This window comes from Cervus elaphus, chromosome 5, assembly GCF_910594005.1.
Source record: "Cervus elaphus chromosome 5, mCerEla1.1, whole genome shotgun sequence".
Lineage (NCBI taxonomy): Eukaryota > Metazoa > Chordata > Mammalia > Artiodactyla > Cervidae > Cervus > Cervus elaphus.
In genome coordinates, this window is record NC_057819.1 from 93,670,955 (window position 1) to 93,688,479 (window position 17,525).

General features: G+C 41.1%; 1 protein-coding gene across 6 annotated transcripts in view; it reads right to left on the minus strand.

Annotated features, from left to right (window-relative positions):
• Positions 1-17,525, minus strand: part of SSH2 (slingshot protein phosphatase 2) — a 229,106-nt gene that overhangs the window by 61,106 nt on the left and 150,475 nt on the right. For all 6 annotated transcript variants that reach the window (XM_043903264.1, XM_043903261.1, XM_043903260.1 and 3 more), the window contains one exon: positions 208-311. In XM_043903264.1, the coding sequence (XP_043759199.1) occupies positions 208-311 (104 nt within the window). The remainder of the gene's footprint in view (positions 1-207; positions 312-17,525) is intronic.

Consider the following 17,525-nt stretch of genomic DNA (forward strand, 5'->3'; position numbering starts at 1 on the left):
TCAAACATCAACTTCATGTATAAGGTATTCTGCTAAGTGCCAGAAAAATGGTCTATGAGCATGAAAGAAAAGTGATTACAGCGCAGTAGAGTGCTTTCTTTCACTATTACAGAACTGCGGAGAGATGGCAATGGAGGCAGTCAGTCCTCTCAGACAAAACAAAAGGCAAAGAGACCAGGAACAGGAATGGCGGATGTGGAGCTTTACCTGCGTGCTTGTTGCGTCTGTGGCTGACTCTTGGTGTGGATGAGCCATTTCCCCGTGGCAGAAAAAGGGCAGCACCTTTGACGGTTAGAAAGCTCTCGCTGATGCTGCAAGGAAAAAAGTACAAATAAATAAGTAAATAAGTAATTTAAGGAAGAAAAACCAAAGAGTAAGATGAAGACTGACTTTGGGATTATTTTCTCTTTCCTCTTCTAACGTTCCAACCTCATGGGATGAAGTAAAAATAAAATCAAAAGAGACTCTGATAAACAACAAGGTACTACTGTATGGCCCAGGGAACTATATTCAATATCCTGTAACAAACCATAATGGAAAAGAACATGTATACATATGTATGAATCACTCTGTTGTACACCAGAAACTAATATGCCATTGTAGATCAACTATACTTCAATTTAAAAAAAGAAAAAAAGAGAGACTCTGGTTACTCACACAGTCTTGTCTACTATAGACAATTCTTCTGAAAGAAAATTCACACTATTCTACATACATTACATAGTAGCAGTTAAGAGGGAAGGTTCTAGAAACAAGGGTAAAGGGTCTGGAACCAGACTGGCTGGGTTTGAATCCTAGCTCTGCTACTTCTTACCTGAGTGAGTTTAGGGGGCCTAAGTTTCTTTATCTATAAAAGAGAGATTAATAAACAAATTGAGCTTCTTGTGAGGAGTCAGTAAGAATAAGAAGCTTCTTAGAGTGGTGCCCTTAATAAATATTATTTTAACAACTCATAGATCTATGGTTGCCAATAATGGTGTTTCAACAGTGTTCTAATCAGATGTGAAATGTGTTATAATACTTAGCTACTAACAACAGATATAAGTTTGCAGAAAAAGATTTATATTTAAAATACACACACATCACACTAAAGTGTTACTCAGAATTTTACTTTCATAAACTTGCATTTCCATAGCGTTGAAAAGGCATAGCACACAGGAAGTATGTTCAACTCACAGACTGTGCCTTGGGTATTAATATGATCCTTCACGTGAATGATAGCTCAACAGAGATGGAGAATTACTGCTTAGAGGCTATTCAAAGCACAATTACTAGTGGATATCCACAAAAAAACCGAAATTGTATCTGCTTTATTTCATATCAACAGACTGAGCCTTTCAATATTATCTACAGAATTCAAAAAGGATAGAACTTATAAACCATTAATGGTAAAGTTTAGAAACACATAATGAAGGATTCCAAGATTGTCTTTGAGTACTCCAGTCAGGGTTAGTTAATGTATTGTAAATTACACTGCTCTGCCTATTTGACATTTCTGCTTGGAAATCTAATTGGCATTTCAAATTTATACTGCCAAAACTAATCTCTTGAATTCCCTGCAAATCTGATCCCTGGCCACATCCACCCAAATTGTTTAGGAAAAACATATAACAGTTATTCTTGGTTTCTCTATGTCTGACAATACATATCTAACCTATCAACAAGACCTATGAGACTTGAATTTGTCCATGTATCTCCATCACCACTCTGACAATGGTCCAGGGCACCACTGTTTTTCACTTAGACTGCTGTTTGAAAAGTTTTCTTTTAAGGGTTTTATTACAGAAAATTTCAAATCAATTCAAAAGTAGAGGTAATAATATATGAGCCCCTATGTTCTCATATACTCCAGTTTCCATTCACGGCCAGTCTTGCTTCTTCTATACCTCTACCTCTTTGTCCTGACCCTGAAGTGAAACTAACCCCAGACATTGTATCAGCAAAAAGCCTCTAAACTGGTCTGTCTGCAAGTATATCGGTACCACCACTAACCACTTACCAAAGAGCAACCAGAGTGCTTTAAAATAAAATATATAGATATATATCATATAATATCACTTCCCTGCTTAAAACCCTCCAACAGCTTCCCTTTGTATGTATAAATAAAACCCAAAGTCCTTAGCTGGGACTTCAAGACCCTGTAACAGCTGATAGTTACTTCCCTGGTCTTATACCATCTCCTTTTTTCTTTACTACGATCTGGATGCACTAGTCTTCCTTCTGTTCTATATTTCAGGCCCTTCTCGGGGCCTTTGTGCTCTTTGTTTTCTACTTGGGACACTATTCTCCTGGCTTGTCACCATCTACGTCACAGCTCCATATCATCACCTTCCCCCATTCCAGCATACCCTATCCTGTTGTTCTGTTTTGTTTTCCTTCGGGATATTTATCATAAACTACAATTATATGTATTCACTTATATACTTAATTGTGGTCATCTCCCTATAATAGAATATAAACTCTATGAAGAGCAAGACTTTTATTTTGCTCAGCTCTGTATCTTCAACACTGGAAACAGTGCCAAGCACGTATCAGGTACTCGATAGATATATGATGAATAAATGAATTCATTCCAGGGTTCTTCTCCCTCTCCCCACCCCCACATAGTTTTTTCTGACCCATCACTGCAACAGGAATTGTAATTTAGGACAAGAAAACAGAAATTCTGTAATCTCACAGGTTAAAAAAAATTATTATAGAATTTAAAATATGTGGCATATTACTGGACTGTAAAATACAAATGTCTGACAAGAAAATAATTGGCACATGAAATTAAATCATCTTTATAATGTCAGTTCTTGACTTCATTTTATCTTTTAATCTGTGTTGTGAAGCTGATAAACCTCTGAGGTAACTTGCCAAATAGATTCAAATTTGTCTTCTAAAAACAAGACTCCACAGACGCCACTTTAAAATTCTGCACGCTGGCTGGGAGGGGCTGCCTTTGTTTTGTTTTCATCTTTAAATAAAGCATTGCGCTCTTGTGGTCTGTTGCACAAGTTTTGTCTCTTGTTACATTCGTGGTGTGCACATGTCACCCTGCTGTGGGTCACTCTGTTTCACTCACATTACGGGAACAACCTAAAACAAAATGTCTAAGTGACAGGATGAGTGGGGTATACCACAGACAGGAAATGACATTCACACTTCTGCCAACACAGCAACTGTCTGCTTTACTAAATGAAAATATTTTATAAAAATAAAGGTAACCAGTCTACCTATCAGCAGGCAAGTTACAGCTGGGGGCATTTTGGTTTCTAGTACACAAAGTGGTCTCTACATCTAATACTAAAGAAGTATATTTGTTGAGAGCTTATTTCAGTCATTCCTTTTGTGAGACAAAGGTACTTTCTCTCTGACAAACACACGAACTTCCTGGTTTTTAGAGCTCTGGAATACTGCTCTTAGATACATTTGTTGCATATGCTTTAAAGTATATCTAAGTGCCTTCAAAATGTATGTAGTGCTTTCACAAGGGGGGAGCTGGGGTGGAGGACAAGAGTCCTTGGTTAACTCAAAGCTACCTGGAAAATTCCTGATTATAAAAGAAAAACCAGGAGTCAAAGTCATGATTGGTATAAGGGAAAAGATGCTGTTCTATTTAAGTCTTTTATACAAATCTCAATAAACTTTTCTGATACAACAAAATGCACAGCAGATCCCGCTGGGCTGGGAGCTGCCCTGGTAGGTGCAATGTAGGCCCCCAGAGTGTCATGGCGGATGCACTCTGGATGGTATGATCAACTGTCTTTACTCTGTGGTCTCAAATTTTGACTCCCCAGTGATCACAAAAGTGGCATAAAGGGGACAAGAGTGTTGGTCACAAGGGACCAGGAATGAAAGTGTGACTAATTACAAAAAACCCTTCTCATCACTGAAAAAAGCCAAAGCTCTATAAATGCTATCAAAGATGGGATGGCAGCATGGTGGCACAGAAAAACCAAAATTCGAAACCACCAGAGTTTAGGAAGATCAATTTCAACTTGAAAATTAAATGCCTGATTTGCATATGAAGAAACTAATATGTAAATTTAATCACATGTACTTCAGTGTATGGTAAAGGCTGAGTATATCTTGCTAGAGTAACAAGAGACTCATTTATGTAAATATTCATCTTTCTGAAGCAGCTGGCTGAAGATTCAATCAGCACAGAGTTGGTCTCTAAAATCGAGAAGAGTAGGTGAAAACTATTTTACGTTTTCTGAACTGACCAGTTCTCTAGAGTCTGGCCTAGGAAGAGGACTCCTCCAGTAAACTCTATGGAGCCATCTGTGTATGATTACAGATGCCCAAGTTAAACACAAACCCCAGAGGACTTAACTCCTATATTAAGGAAAACACAAGATAAAGAACACTCTCTGAATCTAAAGACGGAGAGTAACTAGCTGCTTGATGAGAGAATGACAACGATCATCTTTCTAACACAGTGACAGTGAAGTTCTCCAGTCTTTATCAGGGATACAACTGAAGAACATCTACTCGTGTCCTGCCCTAAGATCACCTGCTCATCAAATGGAAAATCATCCCTTGACTGACAGATGAACTGAGCTACTAATAGCTAACTTGAGTAGATGCCAACTGTATGCCAGGCACTGAGCTAAGCACTGCACAATATTTCATTTAACCTTCACAACAAGGTTACTTGGGTACTATTTTTCACTCTCAATTTACACATAAGAGACTGAGGGGCTCAGAGATGGTAAATTATCTGCCCAAGATCATATAGCTGGCTAGCAATCCTCTGAGCCAGGATTCAAACCAAGGTTTGATTTGAAAGTTCATGCTCTGAATCAGTCTTTACTATGCTGTTCTAGTTTTATGATACAGTTTACCGAAGATGAAACGCGATGTCTTCCCTTACAAAGCTTTTCAACAGAACAGATTTTAAAAGCAGATACAGAAGTGAAAGCAAAGGAAAGAAATTCATTCAGATCTCAGCTCTGCTCATTCCTTTTTTGTTCCCTGACCAAGGCCATGAACAGAAAGACTACTGAGGGGAATGAAGAACATCTGGCTGAGAGATAAATCCAGATGGGCTGCACAGTAGAGAAAAGAACTGGGCATGATGGTAGCATTTTTAGTCTCAAAAACAGAGGAACGAATCCTCTGCTTTAAATAATTCGGGGAAGCACTCTGTGCCAATCCCTCGCAATCAAAAGCACTTTCCAAAGCATGAAATTTGTGAACTGGCAGTTTCTACTCCGGCAAAGTGTAGAGAAGGTCAACTAAGGGAAGAGAACACTTAACTGTTTTGAGATTAGAATAAATTTTTGAGGAATGTGGCCAGGGTGGTCAACCATGACCAGCAGGAAGGCTGGTCAAAATAAAGCAAAACAAAGGAAGCAAAATAAAGCAACACACCTGCAAACTGCTACATGTGAGTCTGACAGACATTATTCTGTTCTGCATGTAACACACAAGATGACATGAGTCATTGACTATGGGAAATCAAGTTTCATACAGTGGGTGTAATGCTTTCACTTTAACATTAAAATGAAGAAAGTGGATTTTCACGTTTATAATGTTTCTAATGCCAAGTTCTTGAGTTTGCTTGGCATGTCTGCCTGAAGCCAAAACTCATAGGTAAATTATTGTGTAATACTGAAAGCACAAAATATAACTGCACAAGGTAAGCTGTTGGCATTTATGTGAAATTCAAATACACATAATTTTCCTGAACTGTTTTATATTTTTATCTTGAAGAATACTCATTTATGAGAAAACCATCAAATACATTTCGTTCTTGTAACAACACTCTCCCTTTCCTGATTAACTTTTCTCTGCTTATTTAGGTGTCTGATTTTCAGATTCAAGGTACTAGGGCAGCCATGTCAATCCCATTAAGTGGAAAAGAATTCATGTCCCCAATCAATGTGACCACATCACAGAGAAGGTAATTTCATAATAAAAGTTTCAAATATCATACCAGAGGCCAAACGACTACAGAGCTACGAATACTAGCACCTACTGAAAAAGTCTGGCTAAATCAAAAAAACAGGAAGGGAAAGTCATTGTTGCTTGATGGATGAAACATAGCTACAAAAGTCAATAGCAAACTTCCAGGTAATAAGAAAAGTTTGATTCTGTAATCCTAAAGAAACTGAAATTACAATGAGAGAAAACCCAAACCCAAACATTGTATGCACTATTCTCTGTAATTAAACGATCCCCAACCCAATCCCAAACATACAGGTGGTAAGTTCCAGTGACAATGTTGGAACAGCAATGGATACCTGGAACTTTCTCCCCACCCAGCGCATATAAACTCCCAGACACATGCCTGTGAATGCAGCAGCAGGATTTTTTTCTCCATCAGCAGACAAGCAGAGGCTGGATTACATTAGTAAACCAACCACTGGCAAAGGGGAGAAAAGCTCATGGCTCCAGTTCTTATTCACTAACTACAACCACCAGACTATTTTAGTCTTAGCTAGTCTTCCACTTAAAACTCTGTTGCACAATGCCCAGCACAAATACCTTCAGATGCAGTTATTTACCCCTCTTTCCTACTTTTCTACAATCTAAGAAGAAAAAAAAAGATATGTTTGTTCAAGGCTGAGGAACAAATTCCATCAGGACTAATATTCCTGGTCCTTTTCCTACAGATCATAAATTAGAGGGAACGCCCCCCTCGATATTCCTTATATCATTTTGAATGTTCATTTACTGATAAGATATTGTAACTATTTCATTCTTGCCTCAAACATGTGCATCTCAGAAACGTCCAGACAGAAACACAATCTAGGATTAACAATTTTACCACTGGCCATACAATTCAACCTTCCCATTTCTAGAGATGGGGGTACATCTGAGTTGCCATTTGTGGTTTCTGGCTGACAAGCAGTAATAGAGAGCTCTCCTGCCTAATGTCACCCTAGTCACCTTTTGGGGAATCTCCCTCAATGTACCTAGACATGGTGACCTTCCAACTCTGGAGCTGCAAGGGGCCTTGCAGGACGCTGGCATGTGGATTATGCCTGTCCAGCTGGAAACTGCCTTCTGAATCTCAGGCAGGCGACCCAAGTGAGTAAGCAAAGTGGGGGATGGTCACATTCACCACAGGGAGAGTGACAAGGTATAGACTAGTCTATGCCTACTCTGGCTTTTCCTTGAATGTCCTTGGCTCCTGCCCATTTCCCAAGTTTGGTCTTCCAGCCTCCCACCCATTAGGTAAGCTCTGACACTCTTCTAAGAAAAATTTTGCTGAAGATAGTTAATATTCATTTCTGAGCTTGCAACAGAGAATCTGATACATCAACCGAAGTTCAGAGACTCCAATGACTTGCCCGAAGTCACACAGCTAGGTAGCAGTGGAGCACAGACGAAGGTCCAAGTCATCTGAAACCCAGGGCAGAACCGTAACCCTTTATCCTCAGTTAGAGGTTACCAAAATAGGACACATTTGATGACTTAATCATCTGAAGCAACCAGCAGCTAAAAACACATCTGGTCAGTTTATCTAATGAGAACAAAGGCAGGATTTCACTGCAAAGCCTGGTGTGATATACTGGCTCTATTTTTCATGGTATCTTGAAGACAAAAGTTTAGGTCTGAATAAGGAAATATTTAGGCATACTCCTATGAGGCAAACACTTTCATGTAGTTTCTTAAAGTTGCTTCTTCTTTCTTTTTCCTTTAGTATGCTTGTAGGATATCAAACATTGCTTTAAAAAAGAAAAAAAGAATAAAGGAAGACCATGAAGCCTAGGCAGGAGGGCAAGCAAGTCGACATGGGAAAAGCAGTGGCTGCCTGCCTAGCCCGGGCTCCTCTGCAGTCTTCTCTCAGACCAAAGGTGTGTCTTTCTAGATGCCGTCTGCTCACATACACACTTGACCTCCTGGATTCCAGGGATCTAAAGTGTTTAGCTGTCGGTTTGGATTTTTGAAGCACTACCAAATAATGACAGGTCAGAGCTGTGAGGGCCCTCAGAGAGGGTCCAAGTCATGGCTCCAACTGGGAGTAGGTGGGCCTAATTTAGCACATTTTGTGAGACCAGCACACACATAAAATCATTTTAATTTCTGAGTACGTGGAGAAGAGCAGCCACTCTCTCCAGCAGCTCCAGGCAGCCACCACTCCTGGACTCACACTGAGCATTCTGGCCTCCAAACACTTCTGAGTGTGAGCTAGGATTCAGAGACCAGGACTCGTGACACCACTGCCGCCTTCCAATCTCTATCCCTTTGCAGCCACTCTGGCAAGTCTTAGCCTCCTTTCCAAGAGCCATCTGCCAAAAGTCTCTCCACCCCTGCTCAGAAAAATAAAAACAAACATCCCTCTCCCCACCCCCCCACAAAAAACCCCTAGGTGCCTATGAAAGGAGTTGGTTTCAGGCACTTCTGATGACTGACAGTGTTGGGGGAGTTTTGTTTCCAAAAGGTCCTCTGAGGAGGAGGGGAGAAACCACTTCAGCTCAAAGGAACCCATTTCCGTTAGAAGTTGAATTAATAAAGCTTATCAGTGCTGTGGCCCAAAACTCTAGACTTAAATACTTCTCTTTTAAAAAGGTAAAGCTTAAAAGCTATCTGAACCAAAAACGAAATGACCTTAACGGTTCTTTCTCAGTATGTAACATGCTGGATGTACTCACAGGTCACCCAAGAGACATGACCCACATTGCCTCGCACCAAATTTTAAAATAGATGGTGGGATTAAACAAAACAAAAGGAGATTAACTCAGAAAAACTGTTCAGCATTTGAAATATCATTTCATTTGCATGATTCAACAAATGCTTTTCCAGGTATTTAAAACACACCTGCAGAAGGAATGCAAGTTGGGCTTTTAAGCACTTGGCCAACACGTCAACCCCTGCTTTCTGCCTATTTCTCTCTCACTTGCACACAAAGCCTCTTGTGAGGCTCAGGGTACCGTCCACTCTCTGTTGCTGTCACCTTCTGACACCCTTGTCACTGTCACTAATTCACTCCTTACCTTGCTCAATCTTCTCTCTTTTCACCCTGCTTCTACAACTATCTTAAGAGATTCCACTGTTCATACAGATGAACACCCAACAGCTTTGTCCCCAAATCTCTCTCCTCCTCTTGATCTTCAAAGACTGGCACCTAGGCTCCATTTAAGCTTCTAATTCCCAGAACCCCTTTCAAAGGCACTTCATTTTTACAGAGCTGATTTCAGAAATCAAACTCCCACTTACTGATTGCAATCCCCTCTCTTGTGACCTTCATGTGTTCACTCACTCTTCAACCTGGTGGAGACTCCAGCCCCTCGATTCCTCAATTTCTTTCCAAGTCATCCCCCTCTTTTTGGCTTTTCTTCCTTCCCTAACCAACCTAGTCCTGTGTCTTATTTCCTAACAGGTCTCCCTACCATCTGTTCTCTTTGTTCCTGAGTTCCTTTCATAATACTACAGCTTAAAATTATAGTATTCTTTGATGAGACTTATTTATGATTATCTGTATAAGCAGCAAGCTCCTTGAGCAGGAACAACTGCCTTGTTTAATATTCTTTCTTTAGCGTCTAACATGGTACCTGACACTAAGCAGATGTGCATAAATATATACTGAATAAATGAAAGGCAGCCCCAAAAAAATGCTTAAGGAGATTATGAAATCGTGCCTCTGGATGCTAGGGCACATCCATGGCCTCACGGACAGAGGTGTCAGAGATGACAGCAGCAACACTGAGTTGACTCAGCTGTAGGTGTTAACTAACACCTACAGGACCCCCCCCCCCGCCCCAATTTCTTCCCCCTGCCTGCTCCAAACCCTCCCTGCTCTCCTCAAGTCCCATCGCAACTCCTGCTTCCTTCAACTCTCCAGTTAACCTAGTCTTCTGCACCATCAAGAAAATTGAGGCTAGCTGGTGTGATTTCTCCCAATTAATTTCCCTCCTCTGCAGACTTATCTCCTTTCTCTGACCTGAGAGGATGACGCATCCAGCTGTCAAAAGTCAACCTTTTCACCAACATCCTTGACCCCATTCCCTTGTCTCCTAGTTGTATCAGTTGGTCACCCTCTCTTGAGAGACTTCTTCTTAGCCCAGAAACATGCTCAGGTCTGTTCTTTCACATCCTTAAAACAAAACCCTTATTTGATCTTGCGTTCCTTTCTAAGTTCTCTTCCTTTATTACTGAAATTCTTTAAAAAGGAATCTTTACTTTCTATCTCCATTTTCTTCCATTGCAGTCATTTTTCCTACTGCCATCTTGCTTCTCTTCCACCTCTGAAAGTCCTCCCCATCCACCTCTGAAAGTCCTCCCCATCAGTGATATCCTGAGTGATCTGAAGGACAAAAATCCTTTAGTCTTAGCTTAACACAAGTTTCTGCTTTTCACTTAGCACCTGGAGCCCTGACAGGCACAAGCAAATCACAGTCTCCTTTTTGAAAGAGACTCATTCCTCTTGGCATCTGAGACACTGAATCCCAGTTTGAGATCCTCTGCCAGATATCCTACCCTACCTGACTCACCTCTCTTACAACAGACAGATCGTCTGACCATCACAGTGCTTTGAAACTCACTGACAACTAATTATACTGAAAAATCAGAATTTCCAGCTTCTCCTGAAAGATCAGAAAATCTGAACACTTATGTCCACATTCACACCTACGAACAACCGGCCACAGCTGAGCAGTGGCTGCCCCTTTGGACTCACATGATGGTGAGTGCTACGGAGCAAAACTGAGCGGAGTAACAGAGAGGGCTGCTGTGTGTATCTGCTAAGGTATGCTCGGGAACGTCTCTCTGATAAGGTGACATCTGAGCAGAGATCTGTAGGAAGTAAGGGAGGGAGTCGTGTGGCTATTTAGGAAAAGAATATTAAAGGCAGACGGAGCAGCAAATGCAAAGGCTCTGACGTGTACTTGGCTGGTTTGGACCATGGCAGGGAAGTTAACAGCACTCAAGTGTGGTGAGTCAATGACGTGTGGAAGAAGGGAAGGGCAAGGGACACAGGTCTCAGCGTCTCCACTTCATCTGGGATTCAGCTTCCAAGGCACTCCAACGGAGATCTTTGGCTAGTCAAATCCAATGGACGCTGTTCAGTCCTCATCTTTCTTGATCATTTGACTTTGCTGACAGCCTTCTATCTCCTAGTAGTCTCACTTACTTAGTACTGCTACTATGCTTTTCGTTTGTGGGCGCCTAGTCTTTTCCAACCTCTTACATATGTCATCTTTGATCATTTCCTTGTCATTCCTCTTTCTGCTCTGTATATACTCTTCTGATGCCTTCTCCAGCCCACCCTGTCCTATAAAGGATGACTCCTGACTAGTTATCTTACTGATAGATAATAAATTACCCTAAAACTTGGAAGCCTAATGCAACAAAAACCACTTATTATCTCACACAGTTTCTGTGGGTTGAGTCCAGGAGCAGGGCTTCCCTAATTTAGGTCCAGTGGTTAAGAATCTGCCTTGCAATGCAAGGGAGACTGGTTCAACCCTGGTCCGGGAAGATCTCACGGGCCTTGAAGCAACTAAATCTGTGTGCCACAACTACTGAGCCAGTGCTCTAGAGCTCATGAGCCGGAACTACTGAGCCCACAGGCTGCAACTACTGAACGCCACATTCATAGAGCCTGTACTCCACATCAAGAGAAGCCACCGCAATGAGAAGCTGGTGCACCGCAACAAAAAGAAGCCCCCACTGGCTGCAACTAGAGAAAGCCCAAGTGTAGCAATGAAGACCTAGCGCAGCCAAAAAATAAAATACATAAATCTTAAGAGAAAAAAAAAGAATCCAGGAGCACACCAGCTGGGGTGGTTCTGGTTCAGGGTTTCTTGTGAGAAGGCAGTCAACTGAAGCCTAGTCTGGAGGTGGGAAGATCTGCTTCCAAGACTGCTCCCTTATATGGATATTGACAGGAGGCCTCAATTCTCTGCCATGCTATGGTCTGCTTGAGTGACCTTATGACATGGCAGCTGTCTTTCCCCTGTAAGTGATCCCAAGGGGACCAAGGCAGAAGTGCAGTGATTCATGACTTAACCCTGGAAGTGACACACCATAATTTCTGCAATATCCTATTAGTTATATAGATCACTCCTATTTAACGTTGGAGGCAACTATACAGGATGCAAATACTGGGAGCCAAAAATCGGTACCCAATCGCTGGGTACCGCACCTCCCAAATTGGTTCGCTAGCTCAGATTTATCACCAAAGCCTCAGACCAGAACCACTGGCTGTCTAAAAAAATGTCAGTCACTCAGCCAGGTCTGACTCTTTGCGACCCCATGGACTGCAACCCGCCAGGCCCCTCTGTCCATGGAACTCTCCAGGCAAGAATACTGTTGTGGGTAGCCATTCCCTTCTCCAGGGGATCTTCCCAACCCAAGGATCAAACCCAGGTCTCCTGAATTCCAGGCAGATTCTTTACCATCTACTGAATAGCTATTATTTGTTGATGATAATGGGAACAACTTGGCCATTATTTCACAAACTTTTTTTGGTGAAAACTTGGAATCAGGTATGATGGCATGTCCATCAAAATGTTCTGTTTGGGAGTTATGTGATGGAAGTAGAAGTTGGTGGAAGTAGTTTGGTGCTGGCTCTGAGTGTACTATGAAGTAAACTTAAAGATGCTGTGATGAGCATTTACTGAGTTCCCAGCCTGTGCTGGGCACAGTGCCTGGCACTTGACAATCACTATCTCGCAATAACTCCATGAATAGAAGTTATTCTTCCCATTTCACAGAAGAAAGAAAGGTTTGGAGGATAACTTCCCTAAGCTTACCAATTACACAATCAGCATGACAAAGCAGGGGTCAAATTTTGGCCTGTTTCCAAGTTATGTTGTTTTGCTTTGTGTTTTGAAACTCTACTCCATGGCATCTTTAGCAGTCTAGAGTGTTCTTTCTTTGCCTGTTTTGTACAATTCAATCCCACGGCAGCCTACCTACCAAGGTACCGGCAGGGTTCCAAGAAGTAACTCAAATTATCAGAAAACCAAGGTTTTATGTTTTGGTTTTAAATTAGGTAAGTTCTGTGCTACTTTACTGCAACCTTACAAGTAATTCTCAAAATTCACCGGCCAAAAAATTTAACCCAGTCTGTAAAAGAAGTCTATCATCTTGCTTGTCTAACCAGTTCTTCTATAGTTCTCTAACTTAGGCAAAGAAAATTAAATAATTTGCCAACAGACACTCTTTTTTGGGGAGGGGAACTGTGCCACGTGGCATGAAGGATCTTAGTTCCCCGATCAGGGATTGAACCTGCACCCCCTGCAGTGGAAGCCTAGAGTCTTGATCACTGGACTACCAGGGAACACCCAGCAGGTACTCTTAAAAGTCCCTCAAAGATACTGATCAAATAAAGATACTGACTGAACTATCAAATAAAGAGAAATAGAGAAAGGCATGTCACAAGTATGCTGACTCTCTTTTAAATCTTCTCCCTGGTTTGCTTTACTATCCACTGTACTGTCTGACTTTTTAAAGTCCTTGGGCAAATCCTTTTATTATATTTGTATCTGTTTTAATGCACATTACAGAGCCTCCTGGCATGCACAATGAAATACAGGAGGAATGCTGTTGTCCTGAAGAGATGGGCAATTGGAAATCAACAGTACCCACCTCCCACCCTGTCATCTTTTCGCAGATAACAACTCAGCTTTAACAAGAGGCAAACATTGAATGACACCAAGAGACCAAGAGATCACACAGTGGTATTCTGCAATACTCCAGTGTGCAACATGAAGCAATGAGAATCCCAAATATTTGGATTTGGAAAAAGAGGAAAATATTTAAATCAAAATGATCCAAGAGTAAATTTAAATTTCACATGTGTTTAAATGTGCTGGAGGGAAAAATGATAAATCATCACATACCTGCTCCAATATAGGAACAATCCTATACCAGCTACCTAGATATTTTAAGGTACTGGCTGAGTTAGGTCCTAGAACTACCCCAAGATGCAACTCAGGACACAGGAAAACATAAGGAACAAAAGGAAACGATTTTTAACTGCCGGGGCAATTCTCTTTTGCACAGTGATTGGAAGGAAAGCCGCAATCCTTTTATCTTCCCTCATGGCAACAGATAGCTAGCAAGGCTGTATGTAAGTCTTGCGGACTTTTTCAGTCCTGAGGGGACCCTACATACCATAGAGGGCTACCCTTTAAATATCTAAGCACAGGAGACCACAGCATGTCTAACAGAAAGGTGGCTGAAGGTACCTTTTTTTTTTAAGTTTTCTTTCTAAAAAAAGTGTAATTAATTAACTAATTTTTATTTATTTATTTGGCTGTGCTGGGTCTTACCTGTGGCATGTGGGATCTAGTTCCCTGACCAGGGATTGAACCTGGGCCCCCTGCACTGGGAGCACAGAGTCTTAGCCACTGGACCACTAGGGAAGTCTCTGAAGGTATTCTTAAAGGTGCAGATTTTTTTTTCCTTTTATGGGGGCTGTATGAATTGATCCTGGTGGGTTACAGTCCAAAGGGTCACAAAGAATCAGACATGACTTAGCACACATGAATTTACATGTTTATTTATATCTACGATAAATACTGATATATGGACTAACTTGTTCTTTTATTTACTCAGTTTTTGCTTTTCTTGTATATTTCCTTTCTTCTCAACTACCATGGTAAAGAATATATTTTCTATTTTTACATGCTTACCTTAACATTTTAATAAATATATTTAATGCAGCAAATCAGTTATTTCTAGTTTGTAGATATGTTTTTTTCCTACTTCAGGCTGCCATGGGGTGGGCACAGCAATGTGCCTTGAAAATCAATATACTTTAAAACAGCAGTTTTTAGACGTTAAGAAAATTAAAAAGCCTATACATATATATCTCACTTTTAAAGATAAAAGTTGGATCTTAGCCACATTTTAAAAACTACTAGGATCTAGGAAAGGAAAATAAGAGAACTAGGACTCACTGACAAAATGCTGGTAATTTGCAATGCCCTTTTGGTAACTCAAGACCAAAAACCAAAAGATGATGCTGGGATCAGGGGGAAGAAAACAGGGAAGTGGCTGAATGACCAAGTATCTGAACTTCAGCTTAAGAAAAAGGATGTAACCAGGCAAAAAGCTATACATGTAAAGAATGGGAAGGTAACATGGCAGGAGTGAAAATGGTTATTTGTAAGAATGGTGGCTTTGATGTGGCAATTTCTTTTTGCAAATATCTTTTTAATGATTCTTATCCTGTGTTTTTAATTTTAAAAAAGGACCCCAAAAGGGAGGGGAGAGGGCAGTACAGGAAAACACACCGTGGGAACACAGTCAAGCACACAGATGTTTTGCGTAAGCTGTGTTTTCAGAGACATCTACCACTGTACGAGACTTTGAAAAAGTCAAGCTGTCATCAACAATTTCTCTGAAGTGATGGGTGGGGCTTGAGAGAAAGTGAGCTGTGATGAAACCAACAATTAGTACCCTCAAGGCTGAGAAAGCCGCAGCTTTTTAGATAAGTTCCTCATTTATGAGCCACCTCTCTGCCCCAAAGGTTTTGCCATCAGCAATGTTTGCTAGGCAAACAAGGATGACCCAAGCTGCCCTTCTGTCCATTTCAAGTGATCGAGGTTCTTTGTCAGCAGCACTGCTATTTCTTTGCAGAGAGAACTTCTATCTCTATGGTAGAAGAGAGAGGGCACAACCTACGGTATAAAAATCTGAGTGGGAAGCAAGCTGCCCTACCCCTCCCTTCTTGTTTCAATTCCAAATAAAAATGCTTATCATGTACAGAAAAATTCATGTAAAGGCAAAGATAACACAATTGTTCATTTGTTCCACTGCCTTGCTTTGGTGTATTGTTAAACTTTGTTTCTGTTTAATGAGATGTATATTCCTAGGTCTACACTCTGGGCTTTTTTCGTGTGTAAGGCAGTGAAAGTTCATGCACACTGCTTCATATAGTGCCCAGTCTAATACTATGTACGGAGTATTTAACAAAGGTGATCTGAAAATGACAACGGAAATGATGCTAAAGACTCATGCACACTTTGAGGGCTAGTGAAGTATGAAAGTCCCTCACTGTAAGACCTCTGAGTAGCACTGACACACATGCACGAGGTGTGTGCATACTCAGCTGTGTCCAACTCTTGGCAACCTCATGGCCTGCAGCCCGCCAGGCTCCTCTGTCCATGGAACTCCCCAGGCAAGAATGTACTGGAGCAGGTTGCCGTTTTATCCTCCAGGGGATCTCTCCGACCTGGGGACTGACCCACGTCCCGTCTCTCTTGCATGTGCAGGCGGATTCTTTACCACTCAGTCACCTGGGAAGCCCAACACACATGCACTACCATGTATAAAATGAGAGCTAGCAGGAAGCTGCCGTGTAACACAGGAAGCTCAGCTCCATGCTTTGTGGTGACCTAGAGGGGTGGGATCGGGTGGGAGGCTCAATAGGAAGGGTATATATGTATTTTTACAGCCGGTTCACATTGTTGTACAGTAGAAACTAACGCAACACTTTAAAGCAATTATCCTCCAATTAAAAACTTAAAAAACAAAAACAAAACCTCTTCTCTGGTGTCTGTGTGTACACAGGCTGTGTGAGTGTTCTTCTTTGCAGCCTTGCATCACTCCTGACGCAAAGAAGGGAACGTCTATTCACAGAACTTTCAACTTGCAGAGTTCTTACAAAGTTCTAGCTGGTGTTCTGTCTTGAACTTCCCTTTTCTGAGAAGTTGAGTGTGCTGGATGGGTTACCATCCTGCATCTGACTTCTGAGTGAGTTCACTACGAAAGATTTTAGAAACTTCTTCTTCAGGCACAGTAGCCTCTTCTAAGTCCTAAGTGAGCTCCCTTTACTGCTGCCATGGCAGTGGGGCTGATAATCTGCAGGCTTACATAAACTTGTTTGGCTAAAGCTACCCAAACTGCTCATATAATCTTACTATAGGGTGGAAGAATAAGAGGCAGGGTTGTAGTAAATATGGACAGAGGTAAGTAGGTCATAGGTTGAAAAGGTCTTACATGACTTGCCAAAGAATTTGGACTTTAACCCTGAGGATGATAGAGATACAAATTTGCATTACCAGAAAGATTCTTCTAACTACAGCATGGAGAATGGACTGGAAGCGGTTGAAACTCAGAAACAGGGAAACAGATGTTACTTTAGTGTTCCACACAAGAAGGAGACAAGGTAGTCAATCAGTGAGCTAACGGGAATGAAGAGAAGATGGATATCTTGGGGATATTTGTCTAGTTTATTTTTTGGTACAGATGGAAATTTTACTTAAAACTTAAATTGTAAGAAAGTCTAAAAAAGAAAGATTTGATATGTGCCAATTCCTTGCAATCCAAGAATATCTTTTTCTTTTGCACCTCCTGATTCTTCAGACAGACCCTTTCCTTTAACAAATCTCATTGCTTTACAGACTCTCACCCAGGAGGGGGGAAAAAAAAAAAAAGTCTTATTTACATGGATATTAACTTTTACACCACCTGCTTCTGTCCAAACTTTTCTCAAAACAGGTTTTTCTTTTTCTTTACTATCTCAACTTTCTCTTGTTTTACTTTGTTAATCCTCAGATTTGGAGATCAATTTGCCTTAACCTATCTGCCAGCTGACAGGCCATCATCCTACACAAGCCAGGGAAACTTACAGG